The 22,335-nt window shown below is 36.1% G+C and overlaps 1 protein-coding gene and 1 long non-coding RNA gene across 3 annotated transcripts in view; one reads left to right on the top strand and one right to left on the bottom strand.

Annotated features, from left to right (window-relative positions):
* The window catches only part of PPFIA2 (PTPRF interacting protein alpha 2), a 474,519-nt gene extending 452,385 nt beyond the window's left edge, over positions 1-22,134 (bottom strand). The window contains exons 1-2 of one of the 2 annotated variants that reach the window (XM_033866289.2): positions 21,311-22,134; positions 15,563-15,813 (exon numbers count right to left, since the gene is read on the bottom strand). In XM_033866289.2, coding sequence (XP_033722180.1) covers positions 15,563-15,811 — 249 coding nt within the window. In that variant the 5' untranslated portion in view covers positions 15,812-15,813; positions 21,311-22,134. The remainder of the gene's footprint in view (positions 1-15,562; positions 15,814-21,310) is intronic. The other variant, XM_033866290.2, reaches the window with a different exon arrangement.
* Positions 1-22,335, top strand: part of LOC141275842 (uncharacterized) — a 331,184-nt gene that overhangs the window by 40,732 nt on the left and 268,117 nt on the right. The gene's annotated exons all lie outside the window — the stretch shown is intronic.

Raw genomic sequence — 22,335 nt, 5'->3', positions numbered from 1 at the left:
TTGACCATAAATCTAAGAGTTTTGTTTGGTACTTTCTCTTGTCTTCCATTGTTCTATCCTTATGTCTGTGCTTAATCTATTTTAAGGATATGTTTATCCTTAAGCTATCTTTTTTGTGGTACGCGGGCCTCTCACTGTTGTGGCCTCTCCCGTTGCGGAGCACAGGCTCTGGACGCACAGGCTTAGCGGCCGTGGTTCACGGGCCCAGCCGCTCCACGGCATGTGGGATCCTCCCGGACCGGAGCACGAACCCGTGTTCCCTGCATCGGCAGGCGGACTCTCCACCACTGCGCCACCAGGGAAGCCCAAGCTATCTTGATTACAGCACTTTTAGACTAAGTTGTGAAATCAATAAGTGTAAGTCCTTCAATTTGTTATTATGTTTCAAGATTGTTTGGGCTATTCAGTGTTCTTTGCCTTTTCGTATAAAATTTAGAATCACCTTCTCCCTTCCTGCAAAATAGGCTGCTGACATTTTTGATAGGAATTGTGCTCAGTATATAGATCAATGTGTGCATATGTGTTGTATTAATTTTGAGTCTTCCAAAACATGAACATAGAATGTCTCTCCCTGTTTAGATCTCTTTAATTTTTATTAGCAATATTTTATAATTTTCAGTGTGTGTTTTCAGTATTCAGTTTCAGTACACATAAAGTTATGTATTTTGTTAAATTTATTCTCAATTATTTTGACTTTATTGTGGATGGAACTGTTTTCTTAATTTATTTTTTTACTTTTTGATACTAGATAGAAACAGTCAATGTTTGCATATTCATCTTTTATTCTGTGACCTTGCTGAACTAGTTTATTGGTTCTAGTAGTTTTGGAGGTTTTTTGTTTGTTTTTTGTTTTCTTTTTGTGGACATGGAAGCATTTTAAGAAAGGGAGTAGCATACTCATATTAGAATTTTAAATAGATAATTTTGCAGCTGTGTGGAGGATGTATTAGAAGGAGGAAATGCTGGAGGAAAAGAGATGATTTTTCAACACTGTTGCAATAGTTACTGACAACCAGAATCCAGCAGGAATATGTAACAAAACTAGGAATACATCAGAAAATGAATTAAGAAAGATAATTGATTACTATTTTTCACAGTACTGGCATGTTTATTTTAAGAAAATTGCTTTAAGCTGTCTTTTCAATTAAGTACATTATTGAGCTCATTAAAGCTTATAGCCTTCTGCTTCTAATAATGGCATCTGCAAGTTGAATGAGCTTTGCTGATAAGAAAAACTACAAATATTACACATTAAACAAAATTGGTTTACTTATGATCTAATACAATAAGATCAAATAAATAAATAAATAAAGGTACAAATAAGATTCCTGATAAATCATAAAGAGACAAAGGGATAGAAAATAAAGAAAGGGTATATGAGGCATAGAATACAAAATGAGAATAAGCATACAGGAAGTAGAATTCAAGAATTAAAGGAAAAACAGAATTTGACGGTAGCAATGATTTCTAAAAATGAATAAGAATTTTCCCAAAATAATAAAAGGCATTAAGTTACAGTGTCAGTAATACCTATGAACACAAAACAGGAAAAAATAAATACATTTTATTGTAAGATCATCATAGTAAAACTTCTTAAAAAAAAGAAACATTCTTTAAAGCAGCCAAAAGGAAAAACAAAAAAAAGTACAATTTATTCTCAAGGAGGCAACAATTAAATTGGCTACTGCCTTTTCAATAGCAACAATGAAGTTCAAAATAAAATGATATGTTAAAAGTGCCAAAAGAAAATACCACTAACCTAAAATTCTATATCTAGCAAAAACATCCTTGAAGAATAAAGGTGAAATAAAGGCATCTTCAGAAAGTCCTAAGCTGAGAAATTACTTATCTTTAGATCTACACTAAAGAAAATATCGAAGGCTGCTCTTCAGGTAGAATAAAAATGACCTCAGATGTAAGATCTGAGATCCAGAAAGAGTGATTAGTAACACAAATGGTAAATGTATAAATAATCTAAGGGAAATATTGCCTCTAGACAGCTACAAAATAATATCTTCACATCATACACATGGAAATATAAGGCAGGAAAAGTACACATTAACATTACACTTTGGAAATGGGAGGGAAGTCCAAAAGGGAGGGGATATCTGTATGTTTATGGCTGATTCATTTTGTTGTGCAGTGGAGACTAACACAACATTGTAAAGCAACCATACTCCAATAAAAATTCATTAAAAACAAACAAAACAAAACATTACACTTTGGTACACTGAAAATGGATGTTGTAATTTATACATTAACTATTAGAAGAAAAGCAAGAGTGTAAAAGTGCCAGAGTAATAGAGGGAGGAAATTGAATGATAAAAAATACATAGTTAATCAATTCAAAAGGAGACATGAAATGTTAATAACAGAAATGCAAAACATATAGAGAAAATAAAAAGCCCTTAGTAAGATAGTAGATTAAGTACAAATATACAGGTAATCACAGTAAATATAGAGAGACCAAATAATTTAAAAAGAAAGATTGACAGACTGCATAAAAATAAAATCCAGAAACTATTTGCTATTTGTGATACATGTACAGACAGACACATTGAAAGTAAAAGGATAGAAAAAGATGCACAGTGCAAACACTAACAAAAAAGAAATCTGCTATAATACTATTAAAATCAGACACAATAGAATTTATGAGAAAATGCCTGTCTAGGACACTTCATGATGACATAAGGTTAAATTGGCCATGAAGTTAACAATGATTCAGCTGAATGCAACTAATAAAAGCCTCAAAACATATGCAAAAATTAATAGAATTGTAAAGAGAAATAGGAACTCTATAATCATAGTGGGAGTCATTAAAACTTGTGATTTATACCAACATAGAACTTTAGACTTGGAATTGTAAAATGAAATTACCTTTTTAAAAGAAAAGTTACATTTACTTAGCAATGTTACTTAAAAAAATGTGATTTTAGAAATCACATCTTTTCTATGAAAAAGATGCTAGTAGATAAGTTTCTTCTGTCTCTAGCAGTGTAAACTGCCATGGAATATTTTGTACAGACTGAATATAGTTCATAGGACCACATTCTGATGACAGAGTATATCAGGCAATAAAATCTTTAGATGACATTTTAAATAAGAATTGTTAAATAATATTTCCCGTATATAAAATTAACAATGATAAAATAATATGGCCATTATTTGGAATTAATTGATCATTAGGTGAGAACTTCATCATGAAAAACTTTCAAATTAATAACCAGTATTTTTTTTAACTTAGTCAATTAAAAATCTATAAGTCATCAAAACATGAGTGAATTTTCTAAACTCTTAACAGGAATAGAAAAAAATTTGAGCCAAAATATATATCTTAAAGCAGCTTACCGTAAAAGTGGGCATAAAAAGAATCATAGGTAAAAATAACCAGAAAAATTAGTTTATTGTAGAACATTGTGATGTCAAATTCTAATCATTCCCATTCTTCAGCAATTTCCTCTAACATCAAAATTAACATGGGCTTGCAGTCAAAGAAACATTTCAAAGCGGAAATTTTCTTCTGCCAAGGTACTTGAGGAATAACTGTTAATTCTTATACCTGCCTTTGAAAGGAACCTGAGATCTGATCTCTTGAACACCTCCTGGGAGGGGTGGGAGGAGGGGATAAGAGCCAAGAGAGATGAGATTTACTTTGTTCCCATAGCACCCATTCCAAGTTCCAGGATAAGGGATCTCACTTTATGGGAGGCAAAAAAGAGTTTAAAAATTTCATTTTGGGAGAAATGTGTCATAATTCAAGGATCAAGAAAGAAATTACCTATTATTCAGAATCTCACTCAATAAATTCTGTCATGTTTGGGGGAAATTAGTAGACTTTTATGTAAAAAAATCACTAGAACCACAAATAAAACTTGGATTAGAATACAAAGTATAATTTAAAATTCAAGTCCTATGTACCTTTGGCCTGCTAGTCTTCAATAAGATTAAATCACATAATCTTTAAGACTGTTAAGTAATCAGACAAGAAATTTTAAGGGCTTACTAAGGGCCATGCAGCATAAGCTAACACAGAGCTACTATTTTGTAAACTAATTAAATTGCAGAGGTCAATACAAAGATGTATGATATAATTAGCTAGTGTGTGATAGTCATGTTTTAAAAGAATTCCACAACTGTAGTTCTAAACTCTCTCTCTTTTCCCAAACTACAGCATTTTTATGGCTGCTACCTAGCTTTGAGCCATAAGGCTCTGAAGAGAAATATCCAGTAAAAAGTAAATAGTGTGAATTTCAACACCTTTGTTACTGAATCTAGATTTTCTCTTCAAAGATTAACAAAAAACAAACGAATCGTATGCATGCTAATATTAAGTATACCAAAGTAGACTATAAAATTTATTGGAAAACTCAGGTTAGAAATTCATCTTGAGAATACTAATGGCTTTTTTCTCTTAATATTTATTTTTAGAGAATGAGAATGAGAGCAAGCAAAACAATAAATAAATAAACTGCTTCAAAGATAAAAACTAACCCAAACATTCTACTTTTATCTTTGTTTTTCCATGAAATGAAAGTCAGATATAGATGTCAAACAGTGGTAGTAGTTTTGTAACATCACAAAACTATTTATACTATTTCTTTTATGAAAGCTGGCTTAATTTAGGAAGTAAACTCCTTAGTAAAAGAGCATGAAAAATGTGAAAAGAAATGAAGTTTGAAGTCAAAAGAACTTGGAGTAATATCCTTATTCATACCTTCAAAGCAAGTCATTTACATTCTGAGCTCCCATGCTATGATTTGTAAAATATTCAAAATGCCACCACCTCTTGATATAAAACTCACTTCATTCTGGAAGGGGCTTTGAGGTGTAATATTAACACCAGACTCATATATACTATGACTTTAACATTATAAACACTTTAGCCATAAGGCTTTATAAATTGTATTTGTTCTTTTGCTTTATCAAGATATTTAATATATGCTAACATGTTTATGACTATATGACTTGCCATGTAAGTACAAAATATAGAGAATGTGTTCAAAAAGCAAAGGAATACTTTTTGCTTTCATTTTATTATTTGGTTTTTTTGAACAACAACTAAATGCCAGATACTGTTGTAGGCAGAAAACACAGCTGTGAACCGGTAAAAAAGAATCCCCTGGCTTCACGGAATATAATCTAGTGAGGGAGAAGGAGATAATAAACAAGACAAAGAAATAAAATATGTACTGTGTTGGATGGTTATAAGTGCTATGGAGTAAAAGCAGAGAAGAAGGACTGGGAGTATTAAGGAGGGGGCTGTTATAATTTTAAATGAGTGATCAGTCATGGCCTCACTGAGAAGGTGATATCTGAGTAAAGCCCAGAATGAGTTGAGGGAGCAAGTCACATGGTTTTATGGGGAGGCAACTTTCCCAGGCCTAGGGAAGAGCCAGGGCAAAGTCCCTAAGGCAGTTGAATGCCTGACTTGTTGAAAAACAAGAACATCAGGATGGTAGGAGTAGAGTAAGTGAGCTAGACAATAGCAGGAGATGATATCAGATGGATAAAGAGGAGGAGGCAGAGATGTTAGATCTTTGAACCAGTTTAAAGACCTGGGATTTTACACTGAGATGGAAAAGCATTTCAGAGAATTGAGCAGATGTGAAACAAAATCTGACCTACCTTTTATCAGAATCAGGATCTCTCTTGCTGTTGTTTTTGCAGTAAACTGATAAGGTACGTGGATACAAGCAAGGAGACTAGTTAGCAAAATCCTAATCTCTTGGAAAAGATGGTGACTCTTAAGATGTAGTTGTAGAAGTGATTATAGTGGTTCAAGTCTACACATACTTTGAAGATAGAACTGAGAGGCTTAACTGCTAAACTGAATACAGAATGTGAAAGAAATAAGACACCAAGGTTTTGGCTTAAGCCCACATAAGATTGACATTGCTATTAACTGAGATGCAGAAGACTAAATGAAGATCATGAACGCAGTTTTGGACATGTTAAATTTCTGCATTTGACAGCATGAGTCTGAAGGTCAGAGGAAATGTCTGGATTAAAAACGTAAATTCCGGAGTCACCAACATTTAGATGGTATTTAAAACCAGGAGATGGAAGGGATCATCAGTGGTGTCAATAGAGATAGAAAGAGAAAAGGTACAGGTATTGAGACCTGGAGTAATCAAGTATTAATGAGTCAGGAGTATGAGAAGTAACTAACAATAAAGACTGAGGAATGACCAGTGAGGTAGGAGAACAACCAGGCAAGTGAGCTGTCCTAGAGCCAAACGAAGAAAGTACAAGAAAAGTGTCTAATGATAAACAGGAATGGAGACTGAGAATTGATCACTGCATTTACCAATATGGAAGCTATAGATAATGTTTGCAAGAGCATTTTAGATGAAGTTGATGCGGTGAATGCCTGAGTGGCATAGATTCAAGAGAAGTGAGAGGAGAGAAATTAGAACAAGTATAGGAAAAGAAATTTTTAACTTTCTCTGTAAAGGGAAAGATAAATGGGGTGGTAGCTTGGTAGAGCATGGTTGTTAATAGATTTTTTAAATGGGAGAAATATAAGCATATTTAATATTATTTGTTATAATCCATTACAGATGGAAACATTGATATGTAGGAAAAAGAGGGAAAACGTTTTGTCCTAGAATAGCAAGGGGGGAGGAGATCTAGAACACAAAAGAGGGAACTGGCCTATTCTAGGAACATGGACGGTTCATCACAGTAGAGAATAAAAGGCAATAAAATAACTAGAAACAATAGTTTCAGAGAATTTACAAATAAATATAATATTCAGTGGATTATAGGCATTGTATTCTTATTACCACAGCATATTCCTAGAAACCATAATTGGCCAAGGTCTTAAAATAAAAAATATATATATGTATACTGTAAACACAGAACCTGACACAGAGCAGGCCCTAAAATATTTGTTGAATAAATAATAATTGTGTATTAAATGACTATGAATAAATTAATAAAGCTAAGGTGCATACCCTTTATAATCATTTGAAATTGGCAAAAGTATACAACATATTAAGCAGTACTAGAATTCCATCTTTTATATGTAAGTAAACAGAAGCCTGAGAAGTTCAATCATTTTCTGTTGTCACAGTTTGGCAAAATTGAAACTGAAATCCAGGTATTGTAATTTCTAGTTAAATACTCTTCCCTGAAGCCTATACTGTCTTGCTTATTAACTTAAAAAAAGGCACATAAAAAGGCAAATTCATGGTATCATAAATATGAGGATTGGGATCCTTGAATAATTATATTCAGTATAATTATACCAACTCTAATAATCATTTCACATTTCATTAATGATAATTTTATTTTAATAAAATTTTCCTTATTAGAACTTAGGAGTAGTCCTGATAAGTGCTTTCAGTGGCCCATGTCTCTTAAAGGTTTCTACAGAAGTTTAATACTTCTTTAAATCTAGATGAACATAATGAAGTAAAGAAGATGGCTTAGAATAAAACAAAAGTAAGCCATGAATGGAATCCTGTTTGAATAGGTTACTTAACCTAGTAAGTTTCAGTTTTTATCATCTCTAAAATGAGAATAATAATAACCACCACAATTGGAATGTTTTGAGGATTAACTGAGATAATACATCTAACCAGTTTAATGAAAGAGCTGGTTTCAGAAATGAATATTATTACATCTCCTCTGATTCCCTCAGGTGAAGAAATTAACCCCAAATGAAATTTCAGCCAGATGTCTTAGCTTTTCTGCTCATGTTTAGAAAATAAACCATCCGTCCTTTTGTTATGAAATTATGCAGTCTAACAATTTCATAGTTCTGGTTCAATACAGGGCTGCATAATATACTAGTTCTGAGCTCCTATCCAACCTAAAGATGTGCTATCCCCCACCCCTCACACATACTTCAAAGCTTGAAACGAGCCTGAACTAGGTCTGAATTAGAGGATGAGGGCATGGTGGTCTCTCTTTACTCTGACATCCCCCACCCATAGCAACAGTTTCTGACCCTTCTAAGAATCAGGGCCAGGGAAGGAGAAATTGGGGAGACAGATCACAGTGGTATGGGCTGACCTAGTTGTCATCTATGATCAGGGCTTTCTGAATGGCAAATACACAATCAATGAGCCTTCTTCTGGGGCGTGTTCGTGGCTTTCTCAAAGAACCCCTCTGTAGGTTCTTCCCCGGTTTTACTTGACTTGCTCTCAGTCTCTTCTCTGAAATCAGTCTCCCAATTTGTTACTCATTGTTCACCATTTAGAAACCTGGGCTTCTAACAGTCTACTAAGTCTGTGGGTTTACACAAAGATAACCCTAAGTAATATCCCCTTTTGAGGGAACCATTTGCTCTTCAAAAAATTAATCTTTGTGTTGATATTGGAGGAGTTGCAGTTTATCTGAGAAATGACTCTTCAATCTGCTGTAGAGGCAGGGGCATCTCCAGCCATGGCTGTGACTTTTAGACTTCAGCCTCTATATCCTTCAGCTTCTGGAGGAAACACATCAAGCTCAGAATGTTTCCCCTGAAGCCCTTCTCACTTGGCTAAGTTGAATAGGAATCACCCCATGCCTCATACATGGAGTAGGAGATTATGCACAGCAGACCAACAGCTATGCAAAACAGTTCTGTCTCTCTTTTAGCTTTATCAACCTTTGTAGAGTCTTAAAATAGAGTTTTACCTAATACTGGATTTATTAGTTGGATTATATGTTAGCACATCCTGCAAATAAAGTCTTGTACCTCACTTATTTAGCCTCCCCTCAAACAGAAAGACTTCATTTTAATATCTGGATGCTTAAATAAAAACATTGCCTGTATAGGCAGAGTGTTCAGAAATGTTAGCTATTACTATCATTCATCTTCTATTTATTATTTAACATTTAAAAAGTGGCAGATGAGGAATTGCTCACAGAAAAAAATTATGAGAAAAAAGTCAAAAAGACTTAAGAATGAAGACAATGTGGTGTCATAAAAGTTAAGAGGGTAAAATAGTTTTTTGGGTTTTTTTTTTGTTTGGGGAGGTAATTTTTGAGAAGGGAGTTAATCACAGTGTCAAATTTTGCAGTGAATTTTAATAAAACAAACCTATTGCATTCATCAATTGGTTAGCAAGGTATTAGAGGAAAAGCCCAACTGCAGTTGCTCAAAAAGTGAATAGAAGATGAAGATATTGAGACAGTGAAAACAGACAAGTTGGGAAATAAAGGAAAATAAAAGAGGTTGGTAGCTAAGTGGAGACACAGTGTTAAGGAACTCTTTTATTGGTGTTGTACTTGCTATCATTTACTTTTAAGGAACAGATTTGAACATGTTACCAAAAAGCCAGCTGAGAGGGAGAGGGAGAAATTGAAGATGCTGGAGACAAAAAAAATCAAAGGAGGAGATGAAAAGGAGGGGATCAAGGATTTGGAGGGAAGTATTGCTCTTAAACAAGAAAGGCAATGCTTAAGATTGGAGAATATAGGTAAATAAAGACGAGTATGGGTATAAATAAGTGTATGGGGGTATGTGGGAAAAGAGTGAGTACTGAAGAACAACATACCTTGTAGCCTATGAGGGGAATGGTTATGAAGAATTAAGGACATGGGAATTTCAAGATGAAATAATTAATAGAATAACTTGGCACAAAGATGCCAAGGAACATGAAGAATGAAAGAGGATCACTAGATTTGCAAAATGTGTACCCATTGGTGGCATACAGGAGTGTAGTTTTAGGAGAATGGTGATGAGAGAAGCCTGATTATAAGGGTTAAAAAAGAAAAGAGAGGGACTTCTCTGGCAGTCCAGTGGTTAGGACTCCACACTTCCACTGCAGGAGGCATGGGTTCGATCCCTGGTGAGGGAACTAAGATCCTGCATGCTGCACAACATGACCACACCAAAAAAAAGAGATATAAAGAAAGACAAATAAAGGGTTATAAATAACAGGAAATAAAGGCTGCAGATAAATACCATTTCATTTGGCCAGGGGAAAAATACCTAACTGGAAAAAAGAGAAACATATTAAGAATAGAATAACTATAATCAGAGGTAGCAAAATATGCAGCATCTTTCTTTTTGACAGGAGCGAGGGATATAACTCTTGTGTATGTGGTGGTGGCATTAGGTTTCATTGAAAAGGAAGGAGCTCAATCCAGATGTTATCTTCTTAGCACAACAGGAAGTGAGGAAGTGAAGAATTGGGGAAAACCATTTAAGAGAGTGTAGTTAGGATTTTTTTTTTTTCTTAAAGAATGATCAATCAAAGAACTTACAAAATTTGATAAAGATTGTGGAGAGTAAGGATTTTTAGTGCTTTCAACTTGTGCTAGTGTTCATTATTACCCAGTAAAACTTCGCAGTTAAGTTTGGCTAAGGATAATGATGATATTATCTATGGTAATAATAACAGCATCAATAGCTGCATGTAACATTTATTGAGCATGTACTATCTGTGAGGCACTGAATTGATCATTTGCCATGTTCCAGCTCATTTATTTCTCATAATGATCCTATGAGGCAGGTTCTATCGTTATTTGAACTAAGTACTTTGACCAAGGTTATTAAGCTAGTAAGTAGCAAGCCCAAAAGATACCTAGGTAGAGCGCCTCTAGAATAAAAGTGACTTCTGTAACTCTCTGTAAGTTTCACTTAAATATTTGGTATTTTAAGATGTTAAAATATAAATGTATCCCTCTTCTCCACAAGTAGCCTCTTTTAACTTAATTCCTCATCAGAATATATACTGGCACATCCCAGTTTATGAAAAATACCAGGTGACATTTTATAATGTTTAGGGTTTCTGAAGCACATACACACACCTCCTTTTAACTACTCCTAGGGTAGATATCATCCCCTCCTTCTAATTAAGGAAACAGTTTCAGAGAAGTCAAGTTACTTACCAGTGGTATCTCAGCTAATAAGTGGAAGAACTCCAATTCAAATTCAGATCTTCTAACTCAAGTCCAAAGTCATGGCCATTTAGTTCATTATCTGGCTATGTCCATTCTTTCCCCTCAACATTCTTTACATTAACATGTCTTTCTTAATTTCAAGGTTCACAATCCTATTTCAAATTCCCACACCTCACCAGAACTATTACATTATCACAATAAGCTCTCCTAACATAAATAATGACCAAAATGATGTTAACTGTGTTTCATCTGTCTTTGTAATTTTTCCACGTGATGCTGCATTGCTTCGCACTCTGTCTCTGGGCTTGGTCAAGGGGTATTACAAAAAAAAAGAAAAAAAGACCCAAGCAGAAGCTTAAAAGTACTTGCTTGTTTCTGCTTTGCTCTTACTCCTTTGCCATCACCATGAAAACATGCAAAGACTAGCCTATTGAAGGATTAGACACATGAATAGAGTTGAGGGGCCCCTGTTGGTGCAGCTAAGGCCATCCTAGATCAGAAAGCCAGTTAACATACAGTTGACTGAGCCAACTTTCAGCCAACCAGTGGCATAGTGAGCCCAGCCAAGATCAGTCCAAGTCAAGGTCAGCTGAATTCCATAAACCCAATATTTTGCATGACAATGAGGTTTTGTGTCGTTTGTTACATAGCATTATTTTAGCCATAGATAACTGATACATGAGTATTATATAACCTATCCTAAATCAAAATGGCAGAACATTATTCCTTCATTATTGCCTTATCATGTCACTAGTTCACTCAAACTTCTACTGCTTACCAAGTATACAAATGTCTGTCCTTAGCTTCCACCACACATATGAACAGGCTGCAATCCTCCACTGTCACTATACAAAACCTCATTCCTACCCTACAGCCCTTCAACAATCTGTTAGTTACTCTCCTTATTTAATTCCTATTTACTCTTCTCTTTTTAACTAGGTATACTGCTAGATCAACTGTCTCCTTTACGCAAATTAGGAACACCAAGCCTAGCCTGGAAAGCAGAACACAGGCTGAATTTTTTTTTTTTTTTTTTTTTTTTTTTTTGCGGTACGCGGGCCTCTCACTGCTGTGGCCTCTCCTGTTGCGGAGCACAGGCTCCGGATGCGCAGGCTCAGCGGCCATGGCTCATGGGCCCAGCCGCTCCGCGGCATGTAGGATCCTCCCGGACCGGGGCATGAACCCGTGTCCCCTACATCGGCAGGCGGACTCTCAACCACTGCGCCACCAGGGAAGCCACCACAGGCTGACTTTTAATCCCCCACATGTCCTTAAGCAGGGTCCTCTATGCACAACTGTACTGCCTGACGCGAAATACCCTCTAGCCCTTTCTAACCTTTTCTTAAAAATACCTCTTTAATATCACTTTCCACATGAAACTTTCTGTAGTTAATAACATATCAGTATTATGGTGCAAATACTTTCAGTACTTCTATAATCTTCTGGTACTGTATTAATTTGGATCCATTTATATCTATTTCCTAAGTTCTGTGGGAACCAAACTATGTTCCTTTTTTTCTGTCCCCTTTACAACATATGTAATCATTTAATAATACACAGAAGACCCTTAATATATGCTAAATCAGATGCTGAAAAGAAATTTTAAACTTTTATATCTAATGACTTTTTGCAATGGAAGTTTCACTCCCCTTACCTCTCCTTTAAGTATTCTTAGTGAACATATTAGTAATTGGTAAATATTTGCTCTGTTTTCAAAAATGTTAAAGACTGTTTATTTTATCAGTATTCCTAGCAAATTGTTCTAATACTCATTGACATACGTATGCAGAAATTAGTTCATCTTTAGCATTCTGGATAAAACAAATGCAAGCATTTACATATTTAATGCCTTGTAAATAAATGCCTCAATTACTTATATTACTTTCTTTAATCATCACAAACTACCTTGTGAGGTATTAATATTAACCACTTTTTGTAGCATGTCAGTTTGAAGTCCTGACTCTCAAGCTGATAATGTATGATAGAAACACATTACAAACCAGATCTTCCTATGTCAATTTTTTTCCTCTTTCTACATCAAAATGCATATACATTTAGTTTAGTTTTACTTTAAAAGCCCTCACTATGGACCTGGTACTCTGCTGATCCAGAGGGTTGTAGGTGATTGAGATATACTCCTGTTCTCAAGGAGCTTATAGTCTAGGGTGGGAAACAGACACATAAACAGATAATGTAATGATAAAATGATAAGGGTAAGAAACACAGAAGACATGTATTTGGGGATTCAGAAAAGACTTCCTAGAACAGACAAAGTCTTGGCTAGGATGAGAAATGAACCAGACAAAGATATTGAGGAAGAACTTATGGGCAGAAAGGAATATGCTTGAAGGAAAAAGACTGGAATAGCATGATGTTTGTCAGCACACAGCAAGCAGTGTGCTATTATTCAAGCAAACAATGTGACACATTTACAAAAGTGGGAATGTTAGGACATAGAGCGAAAAAGAAATTAAGGGTCAGGTGCCAAAGAACAGAAAAGAATAGAGAGATCTGAGGATTATTTAAGAGAAAAAAAACAGTATGGCCCAATTCAGAGATGGTGAAGAAAGCAATCAGCTATGAGGACTCTCAGGTGTCTGGGTGAGGAGTTAGAGCAGATTTGGTCCAGTGGGAGGCAGATGATAACTGAGTTTGGACATGTTGAATCTCAGGTTCCATGGAACATTAAATGGATCTGTGCATTAGAAAGGTAGAAAATCGGTGTATAGCTTAGAAACATCAGGCCTAGAATGTGGAATGATGTGGAATTATCAGTCCTTGTTAAACACAGTTACACTCCATCACATAATGAAAAAGTAAACAATATGGCTACAAAATATTTTCATGGTTAGGATTACTAAAATCACTGCTGCATGTGTTCATAAAAAATGTTATAGGAGAGAAATGACTAAAGCAAAGCACTAAATCATCAACAGCTAAAAAATATTGTATAGGCAGTTGAAAACATGATATGTCATAAAGTTTGACTCTGCTTTGAATTCTGTCCCATGTTTGCTAAAACAAATTTTACTTTTATGTTATTGTAGTAGTAGTTTTCAATTTTACATACTTTATTTCTGCCTCAAAACTCACATTTATGGGAGTCATTTTCTCCTTCCAGGTAAATGTCAAATGAAATGCCACCAAACAGCGCAGGTACATTGCTCACAAACTATTTTAAAAGATTCAAAGATACCAATTGAAGAAGAATTTTATATTCCTCTATTACTTGCAAAAAACTTATAGCCCTAAAGTTACAGATGAGGTTATTAAATACTTGCTTTAACAAATGACAGGACCATCACTATCTTTGAGGACCTGTGGATTGCTAGGGGTATTAAATATTTCTAATAGTAGAATACAAATAAATATTGAAAAAATGTGTCAAAGTATTTATAAAAGAGATTGGAACTATAACCGTCTAAATGTACAGGCTCATAATCCCTAATCTATAATTCCAAAACTCAAATACTCTGAAAACTGATATTTATTTGTAAGTATATTGCAAACTTGATTGGTGGCAAAACCAGACCTTACTAACATGAGGTCATTTATAGTCTTTATATTTTCCACACAGTAGGAATATTCATAGAATTCTCTTCAGAAATATGAAAGTGTATAATTATAGGGTGCTTCCCAGAATCTGGCTAGTGGAGTGTTCCATAGGATACATTGTACACATACAAAAATTGGGGAAACTCTAAACTTTAAAACACAAGGGGTTTAGATAAGAGATTGTGCACCAGTATAATTAAAATTCAAGGGGCTTCCCTGGTGGCACAGTGGTTGAGAGTCTGCCTGCCGATGCAGGGGACATGGGTTCGTGCCCCAGTCCGGGAAGATCACACATGCCGCGGAGCGGCTGGGCCCGTGAGCCATGGCCGCTGAGCCTGCGCTTCCGGAGCCTGTGCTCCACAATGGGAGAGGCCGCGGCAGTGAGAGGCCCGCGTACCACAAAAAAAAAAAGTTATTTTTTATAATATTACTACATATAATAGTAATATTATTATTACATATACATAATGCATATAACATGTTATTACATAGTACATATAAAATAATTATTTTATAAATATTTACTTATAAAATAAAATTGTTAAAATCTAACAATTTTAAGTTTGTGAGAATAAAGCTGAACTTTTGCCTTTTCTCCTATTTCCAAAATATATTTTTTTTAAAAAAGAAACTGGTCAAAATGTTGTTTTCAGAAGAGAGGGTAATACATCAATAAGTTCAAGAATTTTAAGCAGGTGTCAGGCATTATTAAAGAAAGACAAATAAAAAATATTGGACAGCAGACTTCCAAAGTACTATTATTTCCAAAGACAGACTACATAACTGAAAATGTAAAATACATATTTCCAAATGTCATAATAGTGTTTAAAAAGTAAGAAGGAGAAAACTATTCCCACATTCTTGTAATTAAAAGCTGATCAACAGGTAATTTTCTACCTCCACCAAAAAAAACAGATAAAATTTTCAAGAGAAAGACCAGATAGGAACTCATGTTTCAAATCCCCCACCACCGAAGTACCACAATTTTGTTTGAGGCAAGGTTGCATGTGAATTAATTATGTATTCTTAAGTTTTTCTCACCAAAATTTGCATATCATATCTACTAAGGGCAAAAGTAATTTTAAGAATGGGAATAAAGCAAAGCTTATTTAAGTCTTATCACATTTTCAGTTGCAGTAGGAAGGACAGAAGCTCCCAGGAGGCATACCTGTGGCAGGGCTGAATTGAGCTGTCTCTGGAGCGAATCTCTGTCATAGATGACATCCTGCAGTCTTTGCTGAGCAAGTGAGAGGCTTTCTTGGGTTTCCCGAAGGGTGTCTAGAAGACGATCCCTTTCATCTAGCATATTCACCATCAGCTGCTCAAAATGGGAGTCTGAGTCCGAGCCACTGCTTTGGGACCCCCTTTGGCTCATTGGGGTGTCCTCATTAATTGTGGGCATCACTTCACACATCATTGCTTAAAGAAAGTAAAAGGGAGGGAAGTCTTAGTAAAAAAATGATTTCCAGTAATCCCACCTGACCCTCAACTCTCCAAACTCTTTGCAACTCATCAACCTAATTGTCTATTTCTCCTCTACCCACTTCCCCAATTCCAATGATGCTAAAAGTTTTGACCTCAATGAAATATGGTTCACTGACTTCCTCCATCTAACATGCTTTCTCTTTTCATGACAGTCTAAATATCTCCTACCTACAAAACGCAGCTTGATTTAACCTACTTCTCAAAGTTTTTTCATGATTAACCCCACCTAATTCAGTTTATAATAAGATGTTACTAAGCTTATTAATTGATCACCTTTCTTTCCCTGCAAGTTTACAAATCACTTATAGCTAATACCTCCATCTTACCCTTATTCGTTATTATGTTGTTAACAGCAAGCATAGTGTTTGGCATTTAACAGATGGGAAGTAAATGATGTTTGTATTAAATAATTGAATGAATTAATGTTCATTCTGTCATTTAGAAAATCCCCAAATAATTGAGTATTCATTTTATATAAAAATTAGCTTTTACTTTTTAATTTTATTAATTTTTTTCATACAACTAACTTAAAGCTTCTTGACTTTACACCTCCCATTTTATTATTGGATTGGCCAAAAAGTTTCTTTAGTTGTTAAGTAAAAATAAAAGACACATTTTTCATTTTCACCAAGAACTTTATTGAACGTATTTACCCTTTTGTACCACTACCTTCTGCCATTTTTCAGGCAACTTCATAATTCCATCTTCCCAAAACATTTTATCTTTTTGAGCAAAGAACTGTTCCAGGTGTGTTTTACAGTCTTCCAGGGAATTGAAATTTTTTCCATTAAGAGAATTTTGTAAAGACCTAAGTAAATCGAAATCTGAAGGTGCAATGTCTGGTGAATACGGCGGATGAATCAGAACTTCCCAGCCAAGCTGTAACAGTTTTTGCCTGGTCATCAAAGAAATATGCAGTCTTGCATTATCCTGATGGAAGATTATGCGTTGTCTGTTGACTAATTCTGGACTCTTTTCATCAAGTGCTGCTTTCAGTTGGTCTAATTGGGAGCAGTACTTGTTGGAATTAATCATTTGGTTTTCTGGAAGAAGCTCATAATAGAGGACTCCCTTCCAATCCCACCAGATACACAACATCACCTTCTTTGGATGAAGACTGGACTTTGGTGTGGTTGGTGGTGGTTCATTTCACTTACCCCACAGTCTCTTCTGCTCCACATTATTGTACAGTATCCACTTTTCATCGCCTGTCATAATTTGTTTTAAAAACGGAACATTTTCATTACGTTTAAGTAGAGAATCGCATGCAGTCAAGAAGGTTTTCTTAACTTATGTGGAACCCAAACATCAAAGTGATTAACATAACCAAGCTGGTGAAAATGATTTTCGATGCTTGATTTGGATATTTTGAGTATGTCGGCTATCTCCTGCATGGTATAACGTTGATTGTTCTCGATTAATGACTCGATTTGATCGCTATCAACTTCAACTGGTCTACCAGACCGTGGTGCATCGTCCAGTGAGAAACCTCCAGCACAAAACTTTGCAAACCACTTTTGACACGTTCAGTCAGTCACAGCACCTTCTCCATACACTGCACAAATCTTTTTTTTTTTTTGCATATCGGTTGCGTTTTTACCTTTCTTGAAATAATAAAGCATAATATGCCAAAAATGTTGCTTTTTTTCCTTCCATCTTCAATATTAAAATGACTACACAGAAATTCACCAATTTTGATAAGGTTTTTTTAAATGCACACTAATATGACAGCTGCCACATACAGTCTAACAAAATTGTTTTGAATGAAGTCAAAGATAACTAATCGCTACTAGAGCCAGCTTATGGAAAAAACGAACGAACATTTTGGCCAACCCATTAATTTTATATACTCTCTTCCTGAATTCCTACAGTAGTCTACACAGAGTAGACAAGTGATTCTGACTGAATTAGACATATGCTTTATGAAATAGACTGAGATGCATAAATTTGTTTAGGTTATTATACTACCAATTACACTTATTCCTTTGTTTCCTGTGAGCTGCTTTGTCTGGTTTCCATCCAAACAGTACAAACTAACACTCTTTCAAATATTCCACAGAACAGATGCCATAAATTACATTAGCTAATGTAGCAACTTCACATCCTAACTGCTAATCAGGAGTCAGTCATAAAATAAATGAACTGTTCAGAATATTTTTAAATTATTTATTTAAAATAGAAAACACAGACATTAAGATGTAACATTGACCTGTTGTGTAGCATTTTAAAAATCAGAAATTATCTTATTTTCTCTTTTCTATCTTATGTTTTTTAAAAAAATCAAATCCATCTCAATTTTAGTTGTTGTACTGAGGCCAGGAGCTGTTAATTAGAGAGCTTGGTTTTGCAGAAGTCTGATGTGGAGAAAGGCTGGTTTGGCTGTTGATCCTGGAGCATTCTTTGGTTTTATAATACATTGTCAATTCATTTTTCTGCCTACATATTCCTGTCCTTGGGGAAAGTATTTCTGGTGATATTTTCAAATAAAACATCAAGATTTAACAGCTCAATAGTTAATTATTTTTTATGATTCTTGATATAAATTGGGTTACTGAGGAGAGAATTCAATTATCTGTGAATAATTTGGTCAGGGCCCACTGAAAACCAGGAGAAACTTTTTAAAAGATAAAGGAAAGTATTTTGTGACTGATAGCCTATACAAAAGAATTAAGGCGGTGGTAAATTTTAGAACAATTTGAGGTAATGCTTTGAATTATTGCTCATCATTCAAAACACTGGGCTCCCTGAAGACCAGAACTTGAATTGTTCAATTTCTTATTCACCCTAAAATATAGAGCAGAGTAGATATATAGGATGTATTTAAACACAAACTCACAACACACACATGTACACACTCACACTCAAACATTTGATATTATTGTTAACCACTTAATGGATGAAAATATATTTTTTGATTTTTTTTAACCTGAATTTCATTCAGACAATATCACAAAGGTGGAAAAGATGAGACTCTTTTCTAACTGTTACAAATTTTCTTTACATTGATTAAAAAGGAATTGGAAAAAAAAAAAAATGTTCCAACACATTTAAATATTTAAAGCAATTAGTTCACATACCATGCATAAAATCCACACACTGAACAGCTGTGTCATTCTGAGAAATCATTATAAGAAGCCAATGTTTCTTTTTGACATTTAAGGTTAAAACAAAATACTGGGAGAGGAAATGGTAGCACAGTGACAACCTGTGCCAAAACACTCGTAAGGTTTAAATTTAAGGTTAAACATTTTCAAAACTGTATTTTAAATCATATCCTTCCTGAAGAAAGCTATTAGCCTGCCTCTACTCTGAATTACTTATAACAACTTTAAATTCCAAGGAAAAACATAACTGTAGTGATTACCTCAGCTACAGTTTTCTTCTGAATATTCTACCCTAATTCTAACAAACGTCATCACCGTGAGACATTAGACATTCACAAACTTCAGGATCTTAGATCAGTATAAAAGTTGCTCTTTGATTTAGTTAGTTGAAAGATGCTATGATGGAATTTAGAAAATCTACACTCAAAAGAACTTGATTCAATTTTACTCCCAAGGCATGTGAACCAGAGCAAGTCGCTTCATGTCTCCAAACTTCAGTTTTCTCCTCTGTAAAGTAGGAATAATAATGCAAGCATTTATTTTAGCAAGCCCATTGTAGGGGTCCAATAGGATACCTGACTGAGAACAGATTGTTAATTTGTAAAGGACTATTGCAAATTCAAGTATTTCTTTCTATTATAAAATGACCAACATTCACCTTTGCAGAAAGAGTATTTTACCTTTATGATTCATTCTGCTTCCATACCTAAAGGTTTAATTCCAATGGGTGCTCTAAACTTTTCAAATTTAATTGAAAAAAAAATCAAGCTATGCAAAAGTTACTTAGGAAATAAGATGAATACATGCTTCTTTTTCCTCACAGTCAACCCAAATAAGTAAATCTAAAGTCTTCTTATCAAAATTAGAAGGAAAAAATTTGTCTGCAAAAAATAAGGCCACTTTCATGAGCTAGCTTAGTTTCTTGTAATAAAACAGAATCTTGAGATTCTGTCTAATATAAATTACAAAATAGTTGTATATACCTTAAAATATAGTATAACTTATTTCCTAAATGCACATTTTTAGGTATTAAAAGCAATTAAAAATCTGTATTCAATGTAAGAGTCAAACACCCTCTTACAGAATGGATGAAATCTGAAGCAACTTGCATAGTACAGAAGGCTATGGTCATTCAACCTCTCGTCTATTTCATATACCGCTTTTAACTTTTAGAATCATTTTCAATATTAAAAACTGCAGTGTACCACATAATTCCTGAAAAACCAGAAAGGGCATACTAACAGTTTGCTTTGATATTTGTCTTTTTGTCATCCCCTCCCCAGTCAATTGATATATGGATTATGTTATACTCTTCTAGATGTTGATGCCCCTTTTCATTAAATTACTGAAAGTTTCAAGGTCTAGTTAGAGACATTATTTTGTTGTGAAAAGAAACAAAACAAAACAAAACACCTAGCTGGTTTAATTATCTCAGTGCTTAAATTTAGCTTGAAGAATTTTATACCAGGAAAACCAACTCCCTTTTTCTTAGCACATAACCTTGACTGTCTTCTAAATCCCTCAGATTTCAAAATAAAAGTTTTGAATGCCCACTGGAGTCATTACCCAAGGGCTTTCAAGATCCAGTGTGTTTCTTAGCAATATGTGCTGTTCAAACAGTACCTATTCAGATATGACAGTGCTACAAAAGGCTTTTTTTCTGTCAATGAATCACTTTATTCAAACAGATCTTTAGGATTTAGATCCTACTAGAGAAAAAGATGTAATTATTCTCTGTAGTCAGTTTCTTCTGCAAAGATTTAGTCTTAAGAACTGACCTATCTCCACCTCAGTTAACCCACAAGGAATAATTCGGTGAGAGAAATCCTAGCCATTGTCTGATTACATTACATGAATATTCCTCCTCCTAGTTAACTCTTTGAAGTACCCTGTCCTCAGGAAATATTATTAACCCCTTTAATGGAAGCATTTTGCACTTTCTTTACCCCAGTTAATTTAGAGCTGGCCAAAGACCCTGCACACACCATACGGCGGGCTGGACAGTTCTCTCTCAGCCACACCCCCCCCACCCCCGCCACCACCCTGAAGAAGTTGACTTCATGATTTCTGCACCAAAACTGTTCATTCTGCCCAACAGGAGACATCCAAGTAGGGAGAAGGTAGAGAAACCGGAGAAGGGAGAGGTTGGGGGTGGAAAGCAAGAGGTACGGAACAGTGATTGACAAGGAGGGAATCTGCATCTCATCTTCCCTGGGGGCGGGGTGGGGCCGGGGTGGTGGTGGTGGTGGGTGGGGGAAGGGGTAAAAAAAATAAAGCCGGGGCCGGGGGGGGGGGGGAACCGTGTAACTCAAATACAGTTTCTGTACCTAATGTCTGTAATTTCGGGTCCTGCTTCTTCAATTGATCACTGACAACCGCAGTCTCCGGCTTGACGAGCGGGGAGGCTCACACCCGGCACTCGTGGACCATTTCCCTAGCAACGCGAGGAGAAAGGTAGCTTAGACAGTCGGGTGCCCCGGCGTCCTCTGGAACGTGCCCCGGCTGGGTGGCGTGGCAGCAGCTCGGCATCTTTCCGCGGCTCCGTCAGCAGCCAAAAGGAGAAGCGTCCATCGGAAAAATGGCATATTACAAATTTTGCTTTGGGAAGCAGAGCTCGGTTCAGACCATTGTCAAAGGGAGGAGAGGGGGAGGCGGCTCTTAAAGCAGCAGCGGCCCGATTGCCCGAACAGCCGCAGCTCCCCGCGTGCTGCTGGAGACCCGGGAAGCCGGCAAGTGGGGACTGGGTTTGACTTGTAGAAACTGAACCAAGCGACGCTGCTCTCCCTCCGCCACCGGGCCACCCAGAGTGTGGCCCCGAAACCTGAGCTTTGGGGAAAGGTGTGAGGACTATCTGGAAGGGAATTTCTCCACCCAGTCACCCACCCGGAGCCCCTCTGGAGTTTATGGCTACCACCAGGAGTTGGAAAGCTAAAGGGAAGCGAGTCCCCAGGGACGCGAGAAGCAGGGCAGGTCCCCTCCTGGCCCCCTGCCTATTTCCAAGCTAGGGTGTCTTATTTCACCTAAAAGAGGTGTTTCTTCTGCAGAAAGGCAAGCAGCCAGCCCCCCTACACCCAGCTTCGCCTCCTAGCCTCTTTGTAAGCCTCTTTGCTGGCATCAGTTGGCCCGTAGAAGCAACCTGCTGGGCGCCGGTGCGGATGCTGTAGCATCTTCTCTCCTTACTAGCCTTGTGCTGTTGTCGCTGCCGCTCCTCCTCCTCTGTCCCTCCACCCCCCCCGCCCCCCCACCCACTCCTTGGCAGCCACCACCTCCTCTTCCTCTGAAACTAGGGCTTCCCCTGGAAGCTGCTGCAGTGGTTTCCACCGGCCCTTAAATAAATTCTGAAGTAATCACG

The sequence above is a fragment of the Tursiops truncatus genome, chromosome 11 (genome assembly GCF_011762595.2).
Source record: "Tursiops truncatus isolate mTurTru1 chromosome 11, mTurTru1.mat.Y, whole genome shotgun sequence".
In the NCBI taxonomy this organism is placed as follows: Eukaryota; Metazoa; Chordata; class Mammalia; order Artiodactyla; family Delphinidae; genus Tursiops; species Tursiops truncatus.
The sequence above is the reverse complement of the archived record's forward strand: the minus strand, read 5'-3'. Positions and strand labels throughout refer to the sequence as shown.